Below are 26,824 nucleotides of genomic sequence, written 5' to 3' on the forward strand. Positions count from 1 at the left end.
ATATATACATTTTTTTTTATCAGAAGCTGATATTTTTTTCGTAATTCTCACTTCATGCGCCATATATTACACTCTTCAAACCATAAAAAACATAATATGTAACTACAAATGCAGTTTTTTTTTTATTTTTAAAATATCACAAAAATATTACCACAAAATCTAGAAAACAGACTTTTACAAATAAAAAATAAAACTTATTATTATACTATATTGATATAATTTTTTCTAAATAGTTAAATATTTTTATACAAAATGTATTACAGTATGATTGAAATTCAATAGATTATTTAATTTCAAATTGTAAGTAATTTTATAACCATAGTTTTTATGTTTTTTTTTTTTTTTTTATTTACAAATAATTTTAATATAATTGAGTTATATTATATTCATCATAATACTATAATAGTCACTGCAGGTTACTGCACACTAAATATTTCGTATTAAACCAAGTGTATTTTAATGCACACAATTTTAATCCCTACCCTTTATGTTTATGTCGTACAATAAAAATTTCTTTCACATTGTACAGTATTTTAAAACAACACTAATATTTACTATAGTACGCTTTTCACGGTCGTGAGACTGGCTTTATATTATATGGATACTATAATAATGTACATATTATATACATATAAACATATATATTATACGTGTAAACAACGTCTTACGTATATTATTATATTATGATCATAGATACTTAATGTAGCATTCAAATATTATTCCATCATTTACCGACGATAATATTATTACAATAACTGTAGATGCATGGAAGTAAATATATTTTCGTACAATAATAGAGTACTTACCTTACGAATACTTTACAAAACCGTTTTTTTTTTTTTTATAGTGATGAAAGTTTATTTTTCAAATTGAAAAATATATTTAAATTTTAAATTGTTTATTGTATGCGTATGGTATGTTAATCTATTAATTTTTCACTATCTCGTACATATTGATTTCTATAAGTATTAGGTATTTATCCATTTTAAAACTTATTATTATTTTAGTAAATATTATTCATCATTTAGTATTTACTGTATAGGTTGGTATATTAGGCAATCTCGTTATTTGTTTTATTAAATAAGTTTGACAGTATAATTGTTATCATCAAGGATTTGCAGTGAGCAATGATAATAGATTATAAAATTAGGAGAAATAAATACTAAATACAATTTTGAAACAAAACTATGTTTATTATTATAATAAAAATCAATACACACTATAAAACTTTATAATATAATTATGTATACAATAAGTTATTTAAAATTATAATTATACACATATACATAATTGTTCTTTTGTGATATGATAACATACATAATATGAATGCTAGATAACCAGTATCGTTAAGTTTTCGATTAGTACATTAGTACCTAGTAGTCTTTCCGTTTTTGTTTTATTATAAACGGCATGTACTACAGTGATTCCATCTGATATATATTTACTTATTTCGAGAGGTGCTACACATAATATCTTACAACCTTATTGTTCCTAGTTATTTAATCACTTATAAACGGGGATAAAATATACTTCACACATAATTCAAGTATATACATTTAATCAATTATTCTTTATAAGGATGAATACTGGAATTCCAAAATTTAAATGTATTACTTAAAATATATTGTTGATGAATTTGTTGCACCCCTTCCCCCTAAATGAATAATATGAAAACAAAATATTATAGTTAATACTAAAAATATTAAAATAAAAACCTGATCAACTATTCAAGACAATTTTTTTTTGTCTTGATTATAATTATGGTATATCACATAGACATTAGATATGTCCTATATTCGTTTATCAATTGATATAATAAATTGTAAGAAAAAAATTGAAATTCGTACAATATGAACAATTTCATCTGATTACAACAATGGACGCAGTATTTAAAGCATAAAAGATTTAACTTTTCTTTATTATGATTTAAAAATATTCTTTATTTTTATTTTAATTACTGGAATAAATTAAGACACATGTGTTCTAAGGTTTTTTAAAACCGATAATGCAATGTGATCATATACTCATAGTTTCTAAAAGATACATTTTTTTTCGAAATATTATTTCTTAGATAATTAGATGTAAAAAAACATAAAAATTTAAATGTTTTCCAGGGTTTTATCGTTTTAATTTTTCTAAGTTTTTTTTTTTTTGAATGACAACATACAATGTTAATTTTATATTCTGAAGTACAATAATTTTTGGAGTACTCTAATACATAGGTACAAATCGAATTTGTAACGAGAAGTTAATTAGTTATAAGTATTTTAAGCATTTATATGAGCGTAGTAGAGAACCAATTGACGGGATACCCTGTACCACTCTATTTCGCTTACCAATACTTTAAATAGGTACTTATAAGTAATTAATTACTTGCTAAAATGTTCAATTTGCATTCATGAAAATATTCTGCTGCGTAATATGAAATTAAAATATAGGTATGTTGTCCTTCAAGAAAAGTAAAAACATATACAAATTAATATATTTTTTTAATTTTTTTAAAATTTTGTTATGCAGTCATGTCAAATTATGTAAAAAAAAATATTTTCAATAAACTTCAAACTTTTTGAATTAATAAGTACGGAAATTTAAATGGACTATGTTGTATATTATAATGTATAAATATAGCGTATATTACTATAGCAAATAAGAAGTATATTGTTTTTCTAAATTATTCAATTACAGAAATCATTCGTTTAAGTTCTATTTTAAATTAAACTGTTTAAATGTTTTATGAATATGAAACTTTGTATGCGGTATGCTATAAATGCTATAATATAATCAGAAACTTTGAAATAAATTTAGAAGGTACATTATGGTTATCTTAAACATTAACTGAGTTGGTGTTTTATTTATGAACACAACATTTAGAGTGCATATTTTCTTAAATTTACTAGTGTTTTGAAGACAAATACACCAATACATTACGAGGGAAATACTTTATAACTTCAAAAAACTTCACACACAATGACGATACACTAAAGATTACCTATTAGATGTTATTTTTTTTATGGTAGGATTTTTTAATTAATAATAATAATTTAATAATTATATTTATTTCATATTTTTATTTATTACAATTTCTTACTAATATAAAATTATTAAGTTATTAGTATTGATAAAGGATTTTAATCCATTAACTTTAAATTATTATGTTTTTTTTTTTTTAAAATTTTGTTATGCAGTCATGTCAAATTATGTAAAAAAAAATATTTTCAATAAACTTCAAACTTTTTGAATTAATAAGTACGGAAATTTAAATGGACTATGTTGTATATTATAATGTATAAATATAGCGCATATTACTATAGCAAATAAGAAGTATATTGTTTTTCTAAATTATTCAATTACAGAAATCATTCGTTTAAGTTCTATTTTAAATTAAACTGTTTAAATGTTTTATGAATATGAAACTTTGTATGCGGTATGCTATAAATGCTATAATATAATCAGAAACTTTGAAATAAATTTAGAAGGTACATTATGGTTATCTTAAACATTAACTGAGTTGGTGTTTTATTTATGAACACAACATTTAGAGTGCATATTTTCTTAAATTTACTAGTGTTTTGAAGACAAATACACCAATACATTACGAGGGAAATACTTTATAACTTCAAAAAACTTCACACACAATGACGATACACTAAAGATTACCTATTAGATGTTATTTTTTTTATGGTAGGATTTTTTAATTAATAATAATAATTTAATAATTATATTTATTTCATATTTTTATTTATTACAATTTCTTACTAATATAAAATTATTAAGTTATTAGTATTGATAAAGGATTTTAATCCATTAACTTTAAATTATTATGTTTTTTTTTTTTTAAAACTTTTTATATGTATTATATATTTATAAGTATTATAAGTAGGTATATAAATATAATATTATGTAGTGTATAATATGTATATTGTATATATAAATATGTATTTTTTAAATTTAACAATGTTATTCCCTTACTGTATATATTATAAATATTAATGCATTTAACTAAATTTAAATTATTTGGTATAAATATATGATAAATGTCAGTAGACGACAAATTTCTACTGGTCCCTTAAATGTAATCGTTAACGGATTCTGTTATTTGTTGTATTTATTCTATTAAATTATTTTTTAATATTAAGTAATTATTAATTTCGTTGAGAATTAAGCTATAATAAAAACAATTAATACAATGTATTAAAGTATTAATAAATGTCGGTATAATGTTTTAATTTTACGAAAAGTAAGGCAATATAATGCTCATGTATTGAATGTTGAAGACTCTTGTAAGTAAAAAAAAAAAATATATATATTATAAATAAATAACTATTGTATTTATTAGTTTCAACATAACCTCATTAAAATTATACAAATTAAAGTGACACGAAAGCACTTTTGTTTTCTGTATTTTTATTATTAAAGTGGAATTAATGGAAAAAATCATTGCAGACAATTAATTAGTTTTGTCCAATTAAAATGAATTGCACAAGACCATAATAAAATCGAAATTTTTCTATGAAGGGAAAACACAGTATGTAAAACCAATTAACTGAATTGATTATTCAAAACATGAAATTCATGTCATGTTATATTTACTAATAATATAATCTCCTCAATGGTTTTCATAAGCTATTATAGTTTAAAATTTGTGTCATTAAAGTGTGATAATATTTTTAATTTTAATGAATGCATATTTTTTTATAGCATTGTGGAAACATCCATAGAAAAAAAAACGTAATTAATTATTATTATCCCTGCTTATTCCCGATTGGACTAAATTAATTTTCACTCAAATGAATGCCACATACGGGGATATAACTATGACAATATATTATTACTTATTATATACCTATTTTAATTTTGAAAAATGAGAAACAACATGTAATATTTTTCGCATTTTTGATTTTTATTATACTCGAAGACGTTCGTAGGCAGTACTTGAGAACCCACATAACCCATTACCCCGTTGGAATTTTAAACGGACTTTTACCAACAGCTTTTTCCTCGTATTTTTTTTCAATACCTCCAAGTAAGTATAATATAAACTTAAATTGATAATATACAAAATATGTAAAAATCCATAATGGTGAAACATTCACATAATATTATAAATTATAATATAGTTTTATAGCTGTATTGTTTATATTATTCAATAAAATATCAAACAACATGATTGATTAACAAGTTAATATTATGTACATAGGCAATAATGGTGATATTAATTATCATAATAATGATATTTAAATATTACAATTAAATATAATGTTATGACCTTTTATTTGAGATTTTTTTTTCGCGGACGTTCTTGTTTAGATAAATTCAACTATTTTTTTTTATTTATACATTATTAATACTATATGTAGGTTACTATAATACACAATGCATGTACATTATTGTATTAGATTATATATGAAAATTTTAATATATGACGTATACATATATAGTAAAATGGTTACGTTATTAGAATGTATAGTGATATAGAATATAGAATGAGAATAATAATAATAATTAATGACTTGGACGAATAAATACATTGCGTATAGTTAATTAGTAGGTATCGTGTAATTTTAGGTGCTTTTAGAGTACAGATTTATTATTGAAAATGCTTCGTGAACAAACAAAGTTAAAATATATTTTAAATTTTAGTATGAATAATTAATAGTATGTATTTTTATATGTCTGGTATTTAACAGTATTTTGGTTCATTATTAATTAAATTTCTAACACATTATTATTAATTTTAGATATTATTTTACCAAACTTATAATACCTATATTATAGGTTGACTATTTAAATAATACGCTTATGGAAGCACTTGGAAATCAATGGCACACAAATTAACGAATTTACTACAATATATCACGTTTATTGTTTAAATCATAAATCTTGTACCAGTGAAATCAGAGATTACAGGTTAGCGTATTAAATATTCAAATTAATAAAATATTTACACGAAATATAGACAATAACCAGTGTAGTAGTACAAATTTAAATCATCATATTACTGCCGATAATTAATATACTTAAAACGTGTTAATTAGATTCAATAATTCGTAAAAAATCATACTGGGCATTTAAATTAAATTATAATATTAATTATGTCAAATTTATTAGTTAATTATTAAATTTACATTTTAAGTATGATGAAAACCCACGTTCTGAAAGGTACATACAAGATTAGTGATTTTGATAAATAATTCAAATTGTTTGCCAAAAATCATAACGTTGTTTGAAACCTATTACCTATAAATAAACGATAACATGACAATAACTTTTCAGTCAATACATATTAGTGGTTTTTAAAAAATTGAAATGTATGAAAACGATAAAAAATAAAAAAATTAGAACAGCATCTTGACTTAAAATCCGAAAACAATTGTACATAATATACAAACAAAATGTTATTTGTGGGCTTTTTATAATAATGAAAAAAAAAATAAGTTAACACAATATAAATATTATATAAAATAATTAATTTTTTTAATTAAATTTAAAACATATTGTATTTCCTTGAATACCTTAATGGCATAATATTATATAATATATTATAGTTTTATGAGTGTATATTTTTTTTAAAGATAGTGATTATAATTTGATTCAAAACTATTTTAACACGTTTAATCAAATGTCGAAGAGAACATAACAATATAATTTATACTTAACTATAAAATAACTACACATAAGTAACTATACATAAGTATATCGTTATTATTATTAAGAGAACTGTTGGTGCAAGAAGTATTATATGATATAGAGACAAAAAAGTGATTTTGTCGTTCCAATATTGCAACTGCAGTGTCGGCTTTATTGGATTGATAAACATGAATAAACGAAATATAATATACAGAATGTGCATAATATAATATAATAACATCATATTATTATATACAAGATTTGTTTGGAGGTCGTGAAACTTGAAAATTTATTGTTCTTAATATTTCGTCGTAAACGCGTAATACATAATATCGCTGAAGAGACGTTTTCTTAATTATTATTTTATTATCATAATGCAATACCTATATGTAGTACACTTAAGTACTCCGTGTCTATATAAATATTTCACGAGGCGCGTCAACGACGCACATAATAGTAATTATTATTTGAGCACACCCGAAATGAACAAAACGTTAATCAATTGTATGGTAAAGGACAGTATGCCTGTACGATGAAACAGAAGTAAAGAAAAAAAAAAAAATCGAAAAATAACTAACCAGCGGCTATTTTGCGGTGGTAAAGCAAATGACAAAAAATAAAAAAATAAAATATCGAGTGGAAGTTTCGTATAGAGGGGAGGGAGTTGGGAGTTGGTAAAAAATTGATTAACGGCATTACAATCTTGTAAAATAATATGGTAAAACGACGGTCGGTAACTTTATAGATTATATAGGTACCTACGCGTGGCATAATATCGGGTATAAAATGACGAAAATTATAACGAACTGTGTACGAGTGCGAAATTTGTTTTTGTCGGGCAACCGAAAACCCTATTATCATCATATAGGTTAGGTATATATTGTGTATATCGTATATATCATAACATTATTATGCGGTCATTTAGCTGACGTTGCAATCGTCCACGCCACCGCCGTTACCTCCACCGCCACCGCCACCGGCGGTCGTGTCCCTAATCTGTTGTTTGGCCTTCCGGCTGCACCGTCTGATCAGGCTGCGGCTGCGCGGTTTCGCCCGTTCCTGTTGTTGCTGTTGTTGCTGCTGCTGCTGCTGCTGCTGTAGCTGGTGCTCGTCGCGGCCGTGACCGGAAGCGCCGCCCGTCGGACCGGAAGTCGTGGCGGTTCCCGCGTTGTCCGCGGCGCGTCTCGATGATTTGGTGTGGCTGACGTACGCGCTGGACCGACGTTTCAACGGGCACGCCGCCTGGTCTTCCGTACCGTTCAGCTTCCGGGACAGCACTAACAAGCACTTGAACAGATCACGTACGTTCACGTTGTCCTTAGCCGAACACTCGATCAACTTGACCCTGCGAAAATGATCGTACAAAGTTGTTCGCGTCAGACATGTGTTTATATAATATGCGTATATAATATGATACATAAGTAGATGGTATGCACTACTTATATTCTTATTTTATGGGTTTTGGTCGGGCGGGATGGAGAGAGTTCGGGCGAGCGCATTGCAGTATGAAACGGTTGTGAAGTTTAAGGGAGTTTTCGTTCAGACAGTGTTTTGAGATTGGGTAGTAAAACGTTTATTAGTTTATATTAATATTATATAGTTTAATTACTATGTACTGTAGGTACCACACCATCTAAACCTTATACTTCAGAGGAGTAGAGTACCCTCTATTTATAAATTATAATAAAGGTGAACAATATTTTCATATTTTTCACCTCAATGGTTTTGTATAATTAACATCCGCACAGTACCCACTGTGTGAATAGCGTTCTAGTGAAATTAAAACTCAATTAGACTACACAGGCATTTATATCATGACGCCTTTGTACAATGAAAATACTCACATGAATTTTAACTAAAATATTTAAACGTAAAATAACTAAAAAGCGTTACATTTATTTGTATTGTATACATAATACACGCAGTATAGTATACATAAGACCGCTTTGAATCTATTTTGTATTAACAAAATGGTCCACACGTCATAAGTATTAAGTACCACGCTACTTTATTATGCGTGAGTATCTCTGGAGGTTAACATTAGAAATCTGCCGGCTGACTATTTAAATAAATAAACTAATTTTTCAGTCTTAAATCAAGAATTTTAATTTTATGCTTAACCGATCTTTTTAAAAGACATATTTTAAAAGTTACATAATTTAACTTGTAATTTATAATTTTATAGATAACTAAAAAAATATCTAATATCTAGTAATAAATCATTTTAATTTTTCAGAATTATAATTTGAATATTATTTTTGAGTGCAATTTAAGACTATATCATAAAATATATTGATTATTTGATCGTGTTTCATGCACTAAAGATATATTGTCATATAAAAAACCGATTTTTAAAGAAAAAATTGTAATTATTATTATAATATTATGATCTATTTTCTGATATTATATTTCTTCAATATTTCACACTTCTCGTTCGTGATGTTTACAGTATTTAGTATTTTTCCTTATCGAAATTGTATACTAAACCTATTTTTATATAATATAGATTATACCAGGGGTGGCAAAACTTTTTTTGGTCATGATCTACTAAAAATATACTTCACCTTTGAAGATAGACTTCCATAAAATTTTTTTTTATTATTGAATAACTATAATTATAAAGAAACATATAGAGCGTGTGGCCCTAAAAATAAATTCTAACATGATCGACTTTGAAATTGTCCAAGATCGACTGTTTGGCCGCCCCTGGATTATACTATATATTCTATGAATTATTATAGTCGTATCCATTATAATGTGTTTATATTTAAGCTGTGTGGATTTTAGTGGAGTCCACTGTATGTTGATTGGTTCGACCAATAATACATAAAAAGGTTCTTGATACGTGTACCTATGTGATGAAAATAACAAAATTCTCTTTTGCGTTTTTTTACAATTATTATAATTTATGCTACCAACTAACCTGTTTTTAGTTTAGTTTTTATTTATTCAAAATACGTAATAGTTATGGGTGTTTAGGTTTTAAAATTTAAATATTAAGTACATTATGATGAATATATATTTTGCTGGATACGATTAGTTGGTGGTATATTTAATATCGTAAGAATCTATTAGTAAATAATGCCTTAATAATATTGCTCACTGGTATTTGGTATTATATTTGTGTGAACGTGGAAATTAAAATTAAGTTTCAACGCCTGGTTAATTAGATAAAAAATAGGTAAAATTCTCAACTCATCATGCTATAATTTCAAAATTATAAATGCGTTTGGTTTATCTCAATTTATGTATTTGAATATATGATTTATAGAAAGTAAGATGTATTGATAAGGTATCGTCACTTGTTTGAAATTACTACAAATTACAAATTTAACTTTTGAAACATTTTAGCACGTTCAGCTTTAAAACTTAAGCTATAGGGCAGGAAGTGCGATCTGGTGTCAAACTGTGGTAATCATTACAATCGCCAGTGTACGTATAGGATACCACATCAAAAACGATAAGGCATATGGGCGATTTAATTGAAAACAAATAAATAATAAAAAATGGTTAGTTAGGCAAAAATGATATATTATATTTACATATTTTTTTTAAACAAAAAATATGTCACAAACGCAACTCAAAAATCATAGCCAAACTCAAATATTATGTAATCATTATTGTTGATTGAATATTAATATCTAAGAAGAGCATAAATTATTATTGTGTATTCACCTATTATGTATGGTAGTTTTCATGACTTGTTGGAAAGCCAAGAGAGTAGTTAGGTATTTATTTTTATAGTTCAAGATAGTATTTAGCTGCTTAATGAAAACCATAAATTTACTACGAACACTAGTGAAATCTTATGTTAATAAAATCACTCCAGATAATATGACATGAAATAACAATATATAATATGATTAATATGAATACCACACATTTGTCAACAAAAGATCATTCAATATCCGAATAGAATATTAGCCGTTGATTGCACTCATCAACCATGTAATCAAATCATTTGAGTTATTAGTTTTTGATCGAATGCCCGCCAAGTATTCGTTCAAGTTGAATAAGGCACTGCTAATCGCAATCAGGCGGATGTTATTATTATTTACTTTCTCATCGAGCCTTTATACCATTATTGTTATTAATCAAAAGCGTAAAGTTGGTTCTGAAGGCATATCTCTGGTAAATCCATACTGTTTTTACCCATTAATTTTGTGTAAGTTAAATCACATTATTCCGAGGCCTTAATCGCCTCGAAACGTCATTATCGTCCTGTCGTTCGCATTCTCCGCCGAATGCGTCATTGCCGCGCACGCGTTTTACCGGTAAACATTTAGTTTTAATTATGGTTTGTATTCAATTTGCCAAGCGGCTTGTACAAAATAAACGACCGGTAGTAATTTTCCTCAGTTTTTGCCTATTAAATGTTTGAAAAACTTGGGTGTTTTAGCAGTTTCGGACGAATCATGTTAATACGAGATGAAAACGAAAGAAACAGTATTTTTTTTTAAACAACTATACTATAATAATGACATAAGAATAAAAAAAACATACTATTTATCATTTTGGCTTATCGATTGATTTTTTTATCTGTATAAAATAGAAATGCATTGTATAGCATAGTTGTAGCCTGTATGTATAATGCATTTTAAAGCGTTTAAAAAATAATTTTGTATAATTTATTATAATAATAAATAAATTAAATTATTAATTTTATATTGTAATTTATCTATTAAATAACTTATAATGATTAATAATAATAGCGATAAATTGGGTATTATAGACTTGCTTTATTCGTATCAGAAAAAATAATAAGAAAAATATTGGAACTGTGATTGGCACAGAGATTATTATTTGATACGATAATCTTAATACTACACACCACGTTGAAGCGGATTTAGGCAATACGAATAACAAAAATAATACAAATTAACAAATAGTCAATAACAATAATTATGTACCAATTTTAAGTATATCACGATACCACTAAATTTTGTATTATTTTAGAAACCAAAAATTTTTTTAGTTCTTAGGAATTTTTTACGAAAAACTAAAAACACACCGTGGGACTTGTTTTAAACAAAACTTCTATTACATTTTTACCTACTCAGTTCAAAGAATAGTTTTGGAATTATTCTGAAGTATAATTACAACTGGAATGATATTAATTAAAAACTATTCCTTTAATGTTTTAACTTATAAATACACCGGACATGGAACAGATTTTTATCATTCATCAATATATAATTCAGTTAACGTGTTATCGATTACAAAATAAACTAATTTAAATAAACTATCGAACAATATTATATTTCGGATGTAAAATCATAGATGTGGAAAGATAATAGTAAAATTTTGAACTGCTCAACTGTACCGTTTTAAATAATGGATCACCACAAATATGAGCACAACGAGTGTAGACTAAATATTATAGATAATTTATGTAGAGGATGTTACATTTTTGTTCCGTTTCACACGTTTGTGGCAACGTGCATTACAGTGTTTCGTAGTGTTATTATTTCATGTAGAATAAATATGCATGCGTTGAAATAATTGATAATAACTGTTAAGTTGAAAATACGATTTTTATCTTGTCCGATTATCTTCTATTTGGGTTATTAAAATATACTGTGTTTGAGTTTGAGGTAGTGTTGGAAATATTAAAATCAGGATTTGAATAACACATGAATGTTTAAATGACAATTAATATCCATTGGAAGAGATCATGGTCAGCGAATCATCCTGTGTATTTTATATGAATGCACTATAGTGCATAATATTTCAAACAGATTCTATACACGGTATTGTGATAATTAATTATTTATGGATTTGATATAATATTGAAATTTTAAATAATAATTTGTGCCCAGAGGTGTATCATGCAGACACAGAGTGTTAAAAGCCTCATATAAATACGAAATGTTGATTAGGAAATAGCGTCATATAAAATAATTCATAATAAAAGCGCATCAAATAATTCATGAATAAAATATTTATTTTTCTCAACGATTTGTTAATTTAGATTATAAAACGTATACATTATCTGGCGTTAGAACTAGCGATTAAAGCGGGTGTTAGTATTATAGGTTACAAAATATGTTCCACGACAATATTGCGATGAAATGTGTTTTTATATTATTAGTTTGAAACGAATATTTTAACTATCATGAAAGTTTTACCACAGTTCTTGAAATGCTTTTTAAACGAATAAATTACAGTCCGAATTTAATCGATATTACAAAATTAATGTTTTTTTTTTAAATTCACGAATTTAAATTGAATTACGAACAAAAAAAAATATGATAATAATAATAATTATTAACGCAATTAAAATTCAATAAATTATTAGAATTATTGACAAATCGTTCACATTTGACGCTTTAGAATAATGTCAATACTTGCAGTGTGTAGGTGGGTTTAATTTACGCTATCTGTGTATTGTGTATATACGTATTAATTAAACTTATAATTTACTTTATGTCATATAAATAGAATCACGTATATATATATATATTATATATAATGGGTATAAATATGGTATAATGATAAACATAATATATAATATATCTAAAATATCATATATGTATATTATATGATGGGGGGACTGTGTGAAGAAATACGTTAAAAAGATAGAACCAGAAATCTAAAGCTAAAAAAGATAGAGAGAAAATATATATTAAATACATATATATATATATAGTTTAATATTTTTATTCTCATGAAACAGTGTCATAGCAAACACAGTCTTGTAGTATAATAATTAGACGAAATTATTGTTAATTATTAAATATTTTTATTAATTGTGAAAACTTATGTACACAGTATTACAGAGGTTATTGTTACAGAGAGAACACCAAAGTACCTATACTACAGTAATAATAATATCTATAAAACGATACTTTTGAAAAATCTTTTTATTAAAAAGGAATTGAAAGTGTATATACAAAGAACAAAATTCATTTATGGTTCTAAAGAGACAAAAGAAAAGTTACTCTCAATTTTAATCTTTAAGAACTCGTTCTGTTCAAAAAATAAAACCGTCTGTAGCATATATACATTGATTTATAAGCATATTATAATTTCCAGTTCAAGACATTTCTTTATTTGTTACCTTTAGTCATCGGTAACAATAAATATACTTTAGTTTAAAAAAAGAAACTTCGATAGTTAAACAATCGGAATTTAATTTTATGTATATGAATTTACAATGAGAACTGTATAGGTATCTAATTTGAAATTAGAACAATATTCTAAAAGGAAAATATAACAATCTTGTCATCGTTTACAAATCAGAGACGGACTTAAGATTTTTTCCTTAATCAAACTTTTGTTGTTTCACAACTTACTACTTCTAACTATACTAGTTCTATAAGTATTCTTTGTATTGGTAAATAAATAATTTAATTTAGGTTTAAATAAGAAAATGACCGTAGTAGAATCTAATAATTACCGAGTAATCTATTATGTTATAATGTTACATAAGGTAACTTTATTTATTTTTTTTAGTTTCTTAAAGAAAATAAGGAGATATCAAATATTCTATTAAACAATACAAAACATCTATTATTCAAGTCTTCTATCCACGAATGGGGTTTTTTTTTATTAAAAAAATGATTGAATACAAATATTATATTTTGAACATTCCTTATAAGTCAAATGCTAAACATACTTAAAATTATTTAGAATTATATATCTAATATACTCGTATATTTACATTATTTATATTCACTTATATTTATCTTTTACGGGATATAAAAAATATTGCTAATACTGTTTTGGTGTTTCAATAAAGTTTCTAATTTATAAACTTGATTTTAAGATAAATAAATTGTAGTTATACTCAGAACGTTCAAATTAAATATTGAGTTTTGTAGATTTGTATTTGATGTCTAAAAAAAATTATGGACTGAAACTTCTACATTACATTTGTGATTCCAAATAATATAAATATGCAGGGTGTAAAAAAATGAATTAACAGATTTAATTAACTAATAATAACTAATAACTTTTATATTTATGATATATTCAGAAATTTAGAAATCATAGTGATTGTTAGTTATAAATATATGTTAAATAATTTAATATTAGTTAACATCAAAGCTACCTATTAAGTTATATATTTTTTTCCGTGTAATATTTATTTTATTTTTATTTCTCGGTATATATAATATTATTATATTTTTTTATATTAAATAAGTTATATTATATATTTAATTAATTTTATTTATCAGCTTTTTATGTTGGACTCTTTGTATTTATTGTTCGTAAATAAAATATTTAAATTCCAGTACATAACTTTTATAGATATAAAATATAAATCTACAAAAACTCAATACCTACTTTAAAAATTTATTATTCTGAGTGCAACTACAATTTATTCAGTTTAAAATCATGGTAACAATACGGAATACAATAAAAATTGCCTTCAAAGTATATAAAAATATTATATCTTATATTAATAGAAGTTTAATTTGTATGCTGAAAACTTATTAATAATTAGTTTTTGTTGGAGTGATATTTTAATTATTTTTACTTTACACTAAATTTTGTGTAAGTGTTAAGATATAGTTTTCGCCTATATTTTGAAATCATTAAACTACTACCTAGTAACAGTATTTTCAAATGATTATATTTTATTTTATAGTATTTTATTAAAACGTCATTATTATTCAAAAGTAATTTGAAATAGGCATTATGTTGTTATGTTTTGATGATTGTGAATGTGTCTGTGTTCCAATCGATGAAATCAATTTTTGCACTTGTAGAAAAACGACATTAAAAACGAATTCAAGACATAATTTATTTATGCATTTTAAATTTGGGCTTTGAATATACTAATTAGTTGAAAACGACAGTTCGAACCGACACTATATTACAACAGTGTGTGCACATGACCACAAATATAGTGTGTACATAATTTATTACTATCGTTGGAAATTGCGTTGGCGTATGACTTCTATTATAATGTCACAATTTGGCTTTATATATGTTTGTATGCACAAACTATTTAAGTAATTGGTAATGTACTACCTAGTGACAAGGTTTTTTTTTCTGTTAAAAAGTGGTTTGATTTTAATTTTTTTTTATTAGATAATATTACTGTAATATAGTACCTAAGTTACTTCCAAATTTAATAAAAAGATACGATGGGATAAATGTGCATTATAGTACGATTAAATGTAGGTACATAATGCGATATACGTATATGATATGTTAAGAGAGTAAAACGCGGGAAATATTACACTTTACAACTTGTTCATTGATTTTTGTACACTTTCTGAAGTGTATAAAACTGCTGTACAAAGAAGATCCATTGTTCAAATCGCGTGTGCGCTTTGAAAGACGTACAACCGTTTTCTATACTTCTATAGTGTGAAAAATATCGAGAAAATGACTGTCTTACGTTTGAAAAAATCACATTTTATGTAGATTTTAGTACTTTTGTCGTGGACTCCAGTCGTTTTCGGATATTTCTTTCTAAATGACGTATTAAAAGTAAAAATAAAATGTGTACTTTTGTAAATGATTCTCATTATTATAAAATATGTATAACGAAGACACGGAATATTAATTTGATGTAATACGTATTATATATAAAATGCATTTTATACCGAGACGAGGTCAGTGATCAGCTATCTTGATCTGTAGAATGAAATAACACCTATTTACCGGACTCCGCAGGAACAGTGACGTGTTGATATATACTCGTGACTACAGTCGAGGTAATGAATATGTTTAATATAATTTAGATTGTTACGTTTTGTTACTGCTGCGTTTGTCAGTAAGTAGAATACCATAGTCTTTACGGCTTTCGCCGCCGTCGACACCACCGCATCACTGTGCTCTCGACAGCGGACGTCCGGACTACAAACGCTTGGGGCTAGAAATAGGAAATGAAATATACTTATTCTTCCCAGGAATTCAATGTATATTATAAATTGTATTTGGGCTGCTACGTCAAATCTCGCGTGTTTGATCGATGGACAGTTTGTGTTTTTTTTTCGCGTTTGGTTGTACTCGCTGAAGGGTTTATTAGCGTTATATAGAAATGCGTATTTATACTGCGTGTTTGTACAATGACAGACAAGAGATCCATTCTGGATCTAAGACAAAATTTGATCACTGACGAAAAGTTATGGAGGTCAAAGGGCTGAATACTACTCAAGCATATTAACTATTATTAGCTACTATATTTACATAAAAAAGGTAAATTAGATTGCCGGTGTATAATTTAAAATTGGCGAAGGCAGGGGCGATTGAAAGTTCAAACCCTCTTTCTTTTTCAAAATTCCAATTAGTAAATAAATAAGTAATAATAAAAATTATTTTTATATATATATATATATGTGTATACATAAAAAAAAAAAAATACATAATAGTGAATTAATGAATACTCTTCTGAGCTAAAACAAAACATGAATATTTTAGTGATACAATTTTATAAAAAATACTTTTGGTATGTACAGAAATTACTGTTTAGCTTTTCAGATAATTGAAAGTTAAATCCCACTTTATACTGAACTAAAACTATTTTTGTTTGACATATTTTAATTATTATGATTATAAATATAAAGTAATATCAAACATGCATTTTTATTAATATCAATATTCTGTTTGTAAAATATAAGCAATAATATTTCGGAATTTTCTAAAAGTATTTTTTACATTATAATAATATATTATTAAATATAATCGAATTAATGTTATTATTGAATATTTATAGTTTGAGATGAAAATAAGTTAAAATTTGCACATTGAGATGCAAGTAACCATGAAGCAATATATCATTTTATTTGAGCTTTTTTTTTTTTAAAAATTACTGATTATTATTTCGGGCGTAAGTAGTATACATTTGATAAAACTGTATTTAATCAAACATGTCTCTTTTATTCTTATACCTCCTATATTTTCTACGTAACGCGTTAATATCGTTTATTAAAATTTGTTGTTATAAAACTAACATATAAGTTTAGGTGTACTATGTCTTTCAATTCAATATAATAATTCATTGGAAAATAAGTAGTAACAAATCCTAAGTCAAATTTCAAATCAAACGAAATTTTACCAAAGTACACAACGAAAATAATAAATTGTTTTTCAGTGGAAGGTTGTTATTTTATTTATTTTTTTATATTATATCATTTAGTATACATTCATAATACGATAGAACCATTATAGTACGAGTATGTAAGTAATTACTGAGAGAGTATCTACTGAACTATTTATTTAACCTATAGTACAACATATTGAAATATTAGATTTCGTTTGATTCTTAGTCCATAACTCATGAACGAATATAGTGTTTTTAAACTGTTTTTCTACGTTCTGTTTCAAAACCTTGAAAACTTCTATTATTTAACATATTTGAAATCGTGAAATTTGTGATTATTTAAAATTAACAATGAATAGGAAATACATTTCATAGGCATATACATTTATTTTTAATGAATTTAATTATTGTAAAATAGTTGATATTACAGCGAAAAAAAGTAGATTTGAGTACATGGAATTTTGAGTGGTCCTCTTTGAACAAATAAAAAAAAATATATTTAAATAAAAGTCCAGTATGGTAATGAATAATGATATTACTAGGTAATTGTAATGAATGAAATTCAAACATAAGACAATATCTTCATTATACGACTATCAATAATTATTTATGAATGACATTATTTTCCACAAGATACAATTATAATGTACCTACGTCCTATATAATATTATGGTAAAAAGTTAATGATTCATGCAAATATGACATAAAAATATAATATCATTATTGCATTTATAAATTACAGTAGATAGTCTAATAATTATGTCAATTATGACAGTATTATTATAACATCGAATATCGATTTATACGGATTGGTTGGATGCCGAAGAATACAAGAAAATATTTATTTTTTTTTAGTTGTCGTACCTACTTGAACTTAATCGAACATCCGAGACACGTATTTTATTGCTATTATAGAAAAAATTGAATGGAAGTATTATAATTAATATTTACGTCAGATAAGTTTATAAATCGGATTTGCAGGTGGAACGGATTTAATCGCGGATGACTGTCGATAATTCTGTTCATTTTATCAATCCCGAGACTTACAGGCTATAGATAAGCACACCGTACTAAAATTATTATCAATATAAAATAAATGCATAATTTAAAAATAAATAAAATGTGTTTAATCGTGTTTATTTTAAATATTTTAGATTTTGTGTTTGGAATTGTGATAATACGACGAAATTATTGTTTTTGTAATATACCGACTAGTGACGATGACTATATTAACAGAGTTAAAATCTTTTTTTTTACCCACAACACCGCGGTTTGAATAATACTATTGTTAACAATATTCCAATCATGAAAATACAATATTTATGTTTATTTTTAGACTCGCCTCATTTTCGGTAGCTCACAATATAGCCATTCGGAAGCGTCTTCTACGGTAACACGTCTATGGTCGGCTGGCAGGTCAAGTTTGTTTCCAGCCACTACAATCGGTAGCATTTGGTAATCTTCGCGCTGCTCACGTACTTCCTCGAAGTTTCGCTTGACTGTCTCGAAGGACCGTTCGCAGTCGATAGAATAGACGAACAGAAACGCGTTCGCGTTGGCTATGCTTAACCTCCGCATGGCCGGAAACTGCGGATTACCGCATGTGTCCAAGATGTCCACCTTTAACATAAATAATATCATTTGTTAATGACTTAAAATATAATTCACTAGGTACTGATAGAGATAATCGACTATTTTGAATTTCAATGTTACCAATTATTGTAGCTCATTTAAAAACAGGAAATCCGGTTGCGTATAGTCACTTTGAACGTTAACGGAGTCATGTATTTAGGGGAAGTATAGAGGATTATAGGTGATCGCCTCGGGTCAAATTTTTTTTATGTAGTTAGTATTTATAATCTCTTGGATTTTATTACAAAATGTTATTTTACATAATATATTAAGAATTGATTAACGTGTGTATTTTTTACCTTTTTTTTATAATTATTAGAAAAAAAATTATGACTTAAAACTCATACTTTAAAGCTTTAGAGAAGTTTCTGATAAAAAATTGGATCTATTATTGGTACTTAGAGAGGTTACATATAAACAATTGTGAATAATTCAAAATAACCAGGAATAATTTTTAAAGGTTTTTTTTTTAATAATAATACAGTTTCTTCGCTTTGTCAAAAAACCGGAAGATGTAATACAAAGTTACTTATACGTCGATAAAAATAAAGTAAAAGTAGAGTGTAAATCCACAAAAAAATGTATTAATGTCTGAAGTTAAAATTTTAATGAATTTCAACATTCTAACGATAAATAATGATGTTAATTATTTTATTATAAATTAAAAACATTATTCTTAAGGACTCCAAAATTTTATATATATTATGAATTGTACTCTACACAACGTCATATTTTCAAAATAATTAGATTAAGAAATTTTAAGAAATTATCTACCGTATTTATTGTTTTATACTATGTACCTATTTACACTGTTTACGATAAAGTGGTATTGAGTTAAAAGTTAATTGTAATTATAAAATATGGCATAAATATATATTATTATAATAACTAAGGCTTGGTGGTTTTAAATCATAATATGCTTCTTTATATGAGATAGAAATCTAATTTATACACATAAATTCGTTTCACGTCATTCTGATTCCAAATAAACCAATTAAATTTTGACTTTTTTTTTATAAATGCTTTTTTTTTTTTTTGCTTTTTTCAATTATTTCAGTTGTGAATTTTTTTATGTTTATTATACTATTTTAATAAAAAAAAAAAATAATTAATAATTAATGTAAAAACCCAGAATGCGGATATTGGATTATTATTGTTTTCGTTATCGGCTTGCTTATTAAATATTTAAACGTATAGATTATCGATCTACATAATATAGCCTGCAGTGCCTATACGGCCAGTATGCCTATAACATCCATATCGACCATTTAAAAAATTAAAATTTAGTGTTATAATAAATTTGAAACCTCTTTTATGAAATATGTACCGATCACTTCAATGGATGTATTATAGACAATTTGTTTTATACCTACGTATAAAAATATTCTGTCAGAAAATAGAGTCAGTTTCACTACTGAAAATCTAAGGAAGTACATAGTAATTAATTCTTTTTTTAATTTAAATTAATTTTTCAAATTTTTCAATTCATTTTTATAACTAGTTCATGTTTATTCTACTAACTTTACTAACTAATAACTTATAGTTAATAACATAATAAATGCGTGATATTTTGAAAAAAATTAAATCGTTCTACTGTATTACGAATAATAAACTAAATTAATTTAATAAAAATACCAATAAAAACATCGTAATGAAAATTTATACTTAGTGATGTAGGGTATTCATTGTCGTAGTGTCGTTGCTCATAATCGTTTTTTTTTTGTTTTTTTGGATACAACGTTACATCATTGAATTCAAATTTAACATATTCATTACAGTGATCTATTCAACACTTATTAGATTGATAAATATTTGTTGAATTAGCTCACATTTAAAAATAAATTTTACCATTACATTTATTATTTATGTAATGATATCCAACTCATTTTAAATGTTATTTTCTATTTATAAAATTGATATACGTATGCTTATAAAATCAATTATGTAGCCATAGAGTACGTAGGTAACCATTTAAATTACTACATAAATTAATCTTGGAATCGGCAATGAACCAGGGAAAAGGGCCTACCTCTAATGTAATATTGAAATTAATGTGCATTCTTGGATTGGTCTTATTGATGGTATGTAATTGATATTGTAAATAGTTTAATAGTGTATATATTCATGTTAAATTAATATATATGAGTATAGATTAAAATGTTAGAAACATTTCCAGAAAAAAACTTTTTTTCTAGAGCTTCAGTAAAAATAAAAATGTAGAGATTTTTAAAATAATAAATTTCCAATAACCTTAACATTTTATAAGGAAATTAAAGTAAATGATTTACAGATAATATCGTAATTATATATCTATTTTTAAATTTTAAATTAATTTCTTCAGATGGGATTTTTAGAGAACCATTTTTAAATGGTTCATTTAAAGTAAATCGGTTTTCAGTATATTTTTACTTCAACCAAAATTTTTTATTTTTTTGAAAATTTTGTTTCTTATCTATTAGAAGCATATGTAACGCTAATAGTGATATAAAAAGAGTTAAGGGATACGATGTGTTAATTGAAAGCTATAAATATTCTAGAAGCTTAAATTAATTACAAAGTTAATTTTTTTAAATTTCATTATTATTACTTTTTTTTATATACATATCTGTTAAACGATTTTAACCACAGTGGTTTTTCGACTACGTTAAACTTAATATTAAAAATTGATATTAATATAAATTATATCTAAATACAAATATTGACATATGTTAAAAAATTTACAATTTACAGCTCAGGTATGTCTATATCGTGAAAAATGTATACTGATTGCGACAGTGTTCTTTTCGCGAGAGGTTGATGAAAGTGGTTTGTTGAGGATCTTGCAGGCTCCGGTGTATTTGGGACAGTTGATGACTTCATTCTCTATTGTTAAAGTTCCATTGAAAGTACGATCTATCGCATACTGTTGTTGGTTCATTTTTGATAAGGTAAGCATGTATTATATGGGAGTGGTCTATTCTAACTCGAGTGATGTTACTTCCTCTCTTCTTTTAATATCAGCAGGATATTATAATTTTTTATGTACAACAGTATGGTATATATTTAATCAATTATTTTCAATTATATTCGCATTGCATCATTTGAATCGATACAAAATATACATTATACATATGTACCAAAACGTATTTGAAAGAAAAACATGAGCTATAGATATCACCATACTACATACAACACATTATTTATTTAGTAGTGATAGCTTATGTCACTGATATGACCTTATGTCAGTCAATTGCAAAATATTCAACTCAACGAATGGAATTATTTGTACGTCATGTTAGTTTGATGGCTCCAGTTACTCAAACAGTTATTGTTATGAATAGATAAATAAATTACAATAATTTTAAGCATTTATATATGTTACAGTTATATAAATGAAAATTTAAGTGCTGTCAAGGTTATGGCTGGATGTGGTGATATGATAATTTAAAATAATTTGTTTGATTATTTTTTATTAAAGTTTTATATTTATTTTATATTATATATGTTTGGATGTACATTTTATACGTACGGATCAATCAAAGTGCATACCAATTTAACTGTGTATGAATAAGGTGCATCAAAACTCATGCGGATTAGCGAATTATTGACACATATTTGTGCTACAATTAGTGTACAAAATCGTATATTTTACATTACTGTATTGTTATATAGGTAGGCAATTCACTCGTGGAAATTACATAATAGCACTCATTAAAAACACAAGTCAGTGGGATATTTTATCCCGAGAGAATTCAATGTTACACTTTTTATTTCGATTGAACTTTAAAGTTGTTTTATATTGAAAACACAATATTGTTCAAAACTATATATCTATAATATAGATTTATAGATATTGTGTAGGTACTGAAGATGACTGTGTCTTTGGAGATGATAATCGCGTCCACGAACTACCAATAAATACTATATACTAGTGAAGAAAAACCGAACGCAGACGTGATATGATTTTCAATGTAACGAAACTGTTTTTGCTACGTGCATATCGGCTCTAGTCTTTATCTCCACATATGCCTATACGCACGTGCCTATACATATCTAAGTATACGTTTTTATTTTTTGTAAGGTAAGTTAATTTCCAACTTGCACCTACTTATTCACCATTCATTCTTACCCCCATTGTATTCTTTAATTATGCATTTATTCAATTTTTTTTTGAACATATGATTTTAGTCATTTTTAAGTATACTTAAAAATATATTTTAAAATACTTAGATTTTTTACGCCAATGAAGAAGTACCTTGTGTCGATAGAAACTTCTTTTTTCCAAATAAATGAATAATTAAGGGATAAAATGTTGTGAGCATACTTGAGAAATTAATCACTCTGTATATCTCTATAAACACTTTATGGTACAGAAAATGAGACCCGAGGGGTTGAAATCCGTGTCCTCTGTAAGTCCTCTATTACGCAACCCATATTTAAGCTATAAAAAAGAATTTGAATTTTATTTTGGTGGTTTGAGTATACTACGACATATATTTTGATTCCTTTTTATCCATCTACCTGAAAGAAGGCAATTAAATATTCTTACCTAGTTATTGTCTAACGCTTTTATGTTTATACATAAATTATTGTTTTATTAAAATCATTTCTTAATAATCTTGAATAGTTATTATAAATAGCATTTATTATGTAAGTTCTATATTTATTTTTAATTAGCATTATTAAAAAAAAAAATACCATCTCAGATGCGTGCTAAGAATTATAAATCTTACACATATTCCAAGATTCTTGGTTTAAAATGTGTTTTATGTCTTTATCATAAAATCTAATAACATTATTGGCCTGTATACTCGTATCAGAGATACTAAAATATCTATTGTTAAATAATTTTATTTAATATGTAAATGTATTTACAATAATAATATTTCAGATGATATTATATATTATTATTGTCATAACTTAGTGTAATTATAGAACATAATTTAAACGTGATTTAAATTTATTCAATGTTTTTATAAGGACTAGGTTGAAAATTTCACAGAACTTCATAAATTACCTATTGCAGTTGACATGGTAAATATTTAAATATTCTTCCAGTGCAGGAATGAAGGATACTCATTTAGGATTAAAATTTTATTTTTCAACGGATATTTGTTATAGTTTAACGTAAAAATAAAATTAAATATAAAATGTTCAGATATTACTATGGACGATTTTAATATGTTTAACACGAACTGTAAAACATCAACCTACTCAACATAGACTTAAATTTGTTGTTATATACGTAATATAATACCAAAAACATGAACTGTAGCACGTGCACAGCATACAAAAACAAAAAAATTAAAATCCTATGCAGGTATGCAAAAACATTTTTGTGTCGACGATTGAATATTATATATTTATAGAATTAATTTTTTTTCCAAAATTGTTTAATTGTATGTTTCGCTTTTGTTTAGAATACCATTGTTGAGGGTGCGAATAATACAAAAATACCTAATAAATATGTTTTGAGTCCACCTAAAGTCTTGTGATATGAAATTTTGAGAGTCATATAACAGGTATTATGTAATAGATGTTAATAATTAATAATGAGATAATGTGATGTATTGAAATTGTAGAGAATATGCTCGATTTATATAGATAAACGGTAAGGGAGATTTGATGCCTGTTATATAAATGCATTAATGGTATAGTGGTTTATAATCGTGAGATGATTTGTAGTGTTACTATTGTTACTTACACTATGGTGGTTATGGTTATTGCTATTAATTATTAAAATATTTGATGTTACACTATTGTTACGGCAATACCCACCATGCATTGACCACACACAGTAGGTTAGTAACTATGTAACCAATAACTTTAGCTAACAAGACTGTAAAAAATATTCTATGTTGAATTAAAAATATTTTTAACTTAAAATCAACGATTAATTGTCTATTTATTTACGCCAATAAAAGTTTATTAGCTACTTATGTAGTAAGTAAAAATGCTTTTTAAGATATATTAGAGATATTATCAAACGCTATTCAGATTTGGTGTATAATTATTCCGAATGCCAACATTTTGACTAACAGTTATGGAGTCATGTATTGAATTATCAATAAATCAAAGGCAGTGCATCAACTAAGATTGTAGAATGATTAAATGTACTTATACACATTATATAGGTCTGTCTATTAATCGAGAGTTTCTAATTTCTGTTGATACGGTTTTCCAATAATTATAATTTACAATTTCGTAAACCGATGTGGTATGATTTACATATTTTGATAGTTTAATTCGATAAAAGATTATTCAATTTTACTACAAATAACGAGGTAGAATGATCACATAATATTGATTTGTCAGTATTTATTATATGTATCATACCTCTGTCGAATAGTAGGTTTGAGCGTTTACATGAATTTTTATAAAAAAAATCAATGCAAAATATTTTTGCTTTAATTGCATAGTTATTTATAGATATCATACATACGTTTTTTTTTAAAAAAAATATACATATTTTTTAAAATTTAAATTAAAGATAAACGAAGACACAAATAAAGATACATCAATAAAAATGTTGAATAATATAAAATTCAAGCCATTAGTATACATCTTACTGAATACTGTTGCATTCATAATTTTATTATTATATTAAATTAACGATCATTTATTTTTTTATACAAAACTCGACGATAAAAAAAATAAATAAATTGATGTCCATTTTAAATTCATTTAATTTGACATATTGATTTCATAAATGTAAATTTAATATTAAGAATTTATAATACTCGTAGTACGTCATAATATACTTTTCAAAGGATTTTGCTTTGCGTTTCATATCACTTTTTTTTTTACAAAACACTCGTAAATAATATTTTTCAATGTCTTATGTAGGTATCCAAATTTTAAGTATAAATTATTAAAAATAAGAAGTATTGATGATTAATATTATAATATTTAAAACAATATTATAAAGCATAAATTTTTCTAGATTCTAGCACACAAATATTCATTGTAACTATAGTTTTAATGTACCTACTGTATTACTGTTTTTTATATAATTTAAGGTAATGATGCATCATATAAATTGGCATAAAAACCATTCAAATCGATGATAATAATCAAAATTGTTTAAAAGTCGAGTGATTAGTATATTTTTTTACCAGGTTTTAATTAATTTGAGGTTAAAAATGTGCCATAAATTGTGCATGATGATTAAAGTAATACGATTATTAAAATAAAACAAATACAATAATGTTTATTGCACGAATTATTGATAAACAATCATTGTTAAAATATGTAAAAAAAAAAAATAATGCTAGCAATTAGATAATATTTGTTAAATAAATTGCATACAGCACCAATAATCATACTACAATGCATTTTTTATATCCCTATTGAATTTTTATTCTATAATTATAATCTATTGTTCTTTAATAATCTTTGATTTACTATACCAAATAATTTTATTGTCCAGTATATTTTCAAAAAATCACACAATTATTAATTATAGTTGATATTCACATAAATATAATGATCAAACTTCATTGTCTATGTACAAAATAACATAAAAATATAGTACATATAATTTGAATATGCTTGATAATTCGTTATGTGTAGAATGGATTCATCAAG

The 26,824-nt window shown here is 25.3% G+C and overlaps 1 protein-coding gene across 3 annotated transcripts in view; it reads right to left on the bottom strand.

The window, feature by feature from the left end:
* Positions 1 to 4,879: 4,879 nt before the first annotated feature.
* Positions 4,880 to 26,824, bottom strand: part of LOC114120595 (ras-like protein rasC) — a 154,413-nt gene continuing 132,468 nt past the window's right edge. For all 3 annotated transcript variants that reach the window (XM_050202975.1, XM_050202974.1, XM_050202976.1), the window contains 2 exons: positions 18,969 to 19,246; positions 4,880 to 7,972 (listed from right to left, as the gene is read on the bottom strand). In XM_050202975.1, the coding sequence (XP_050058932.1) occupies positions 7,549 to 7,972; positions 18,969 to 19,246 (702 nt within the window). In that variant the 3' untranslated portion in view covers positions 4,880 to 7,548. The remainder of the gene's footprint in view (positions 7,973 to 18,968; positions 19,247 to 26,824) is intronic.

This window comes from Aphis gossypii, chromosome 3, assembly GCF_020184175.1.
Source record: "Aphis gossypii isolate Hap1 chromosome 3, ASM2018417v2, whole genome shotgun sequence".
NCBI classification, from domain to species: Eukaryota; Metazoa; Arthropoda; class Insecta; order Hemiptera; family Aphididae; genus Aphis; species Aphis gossypii.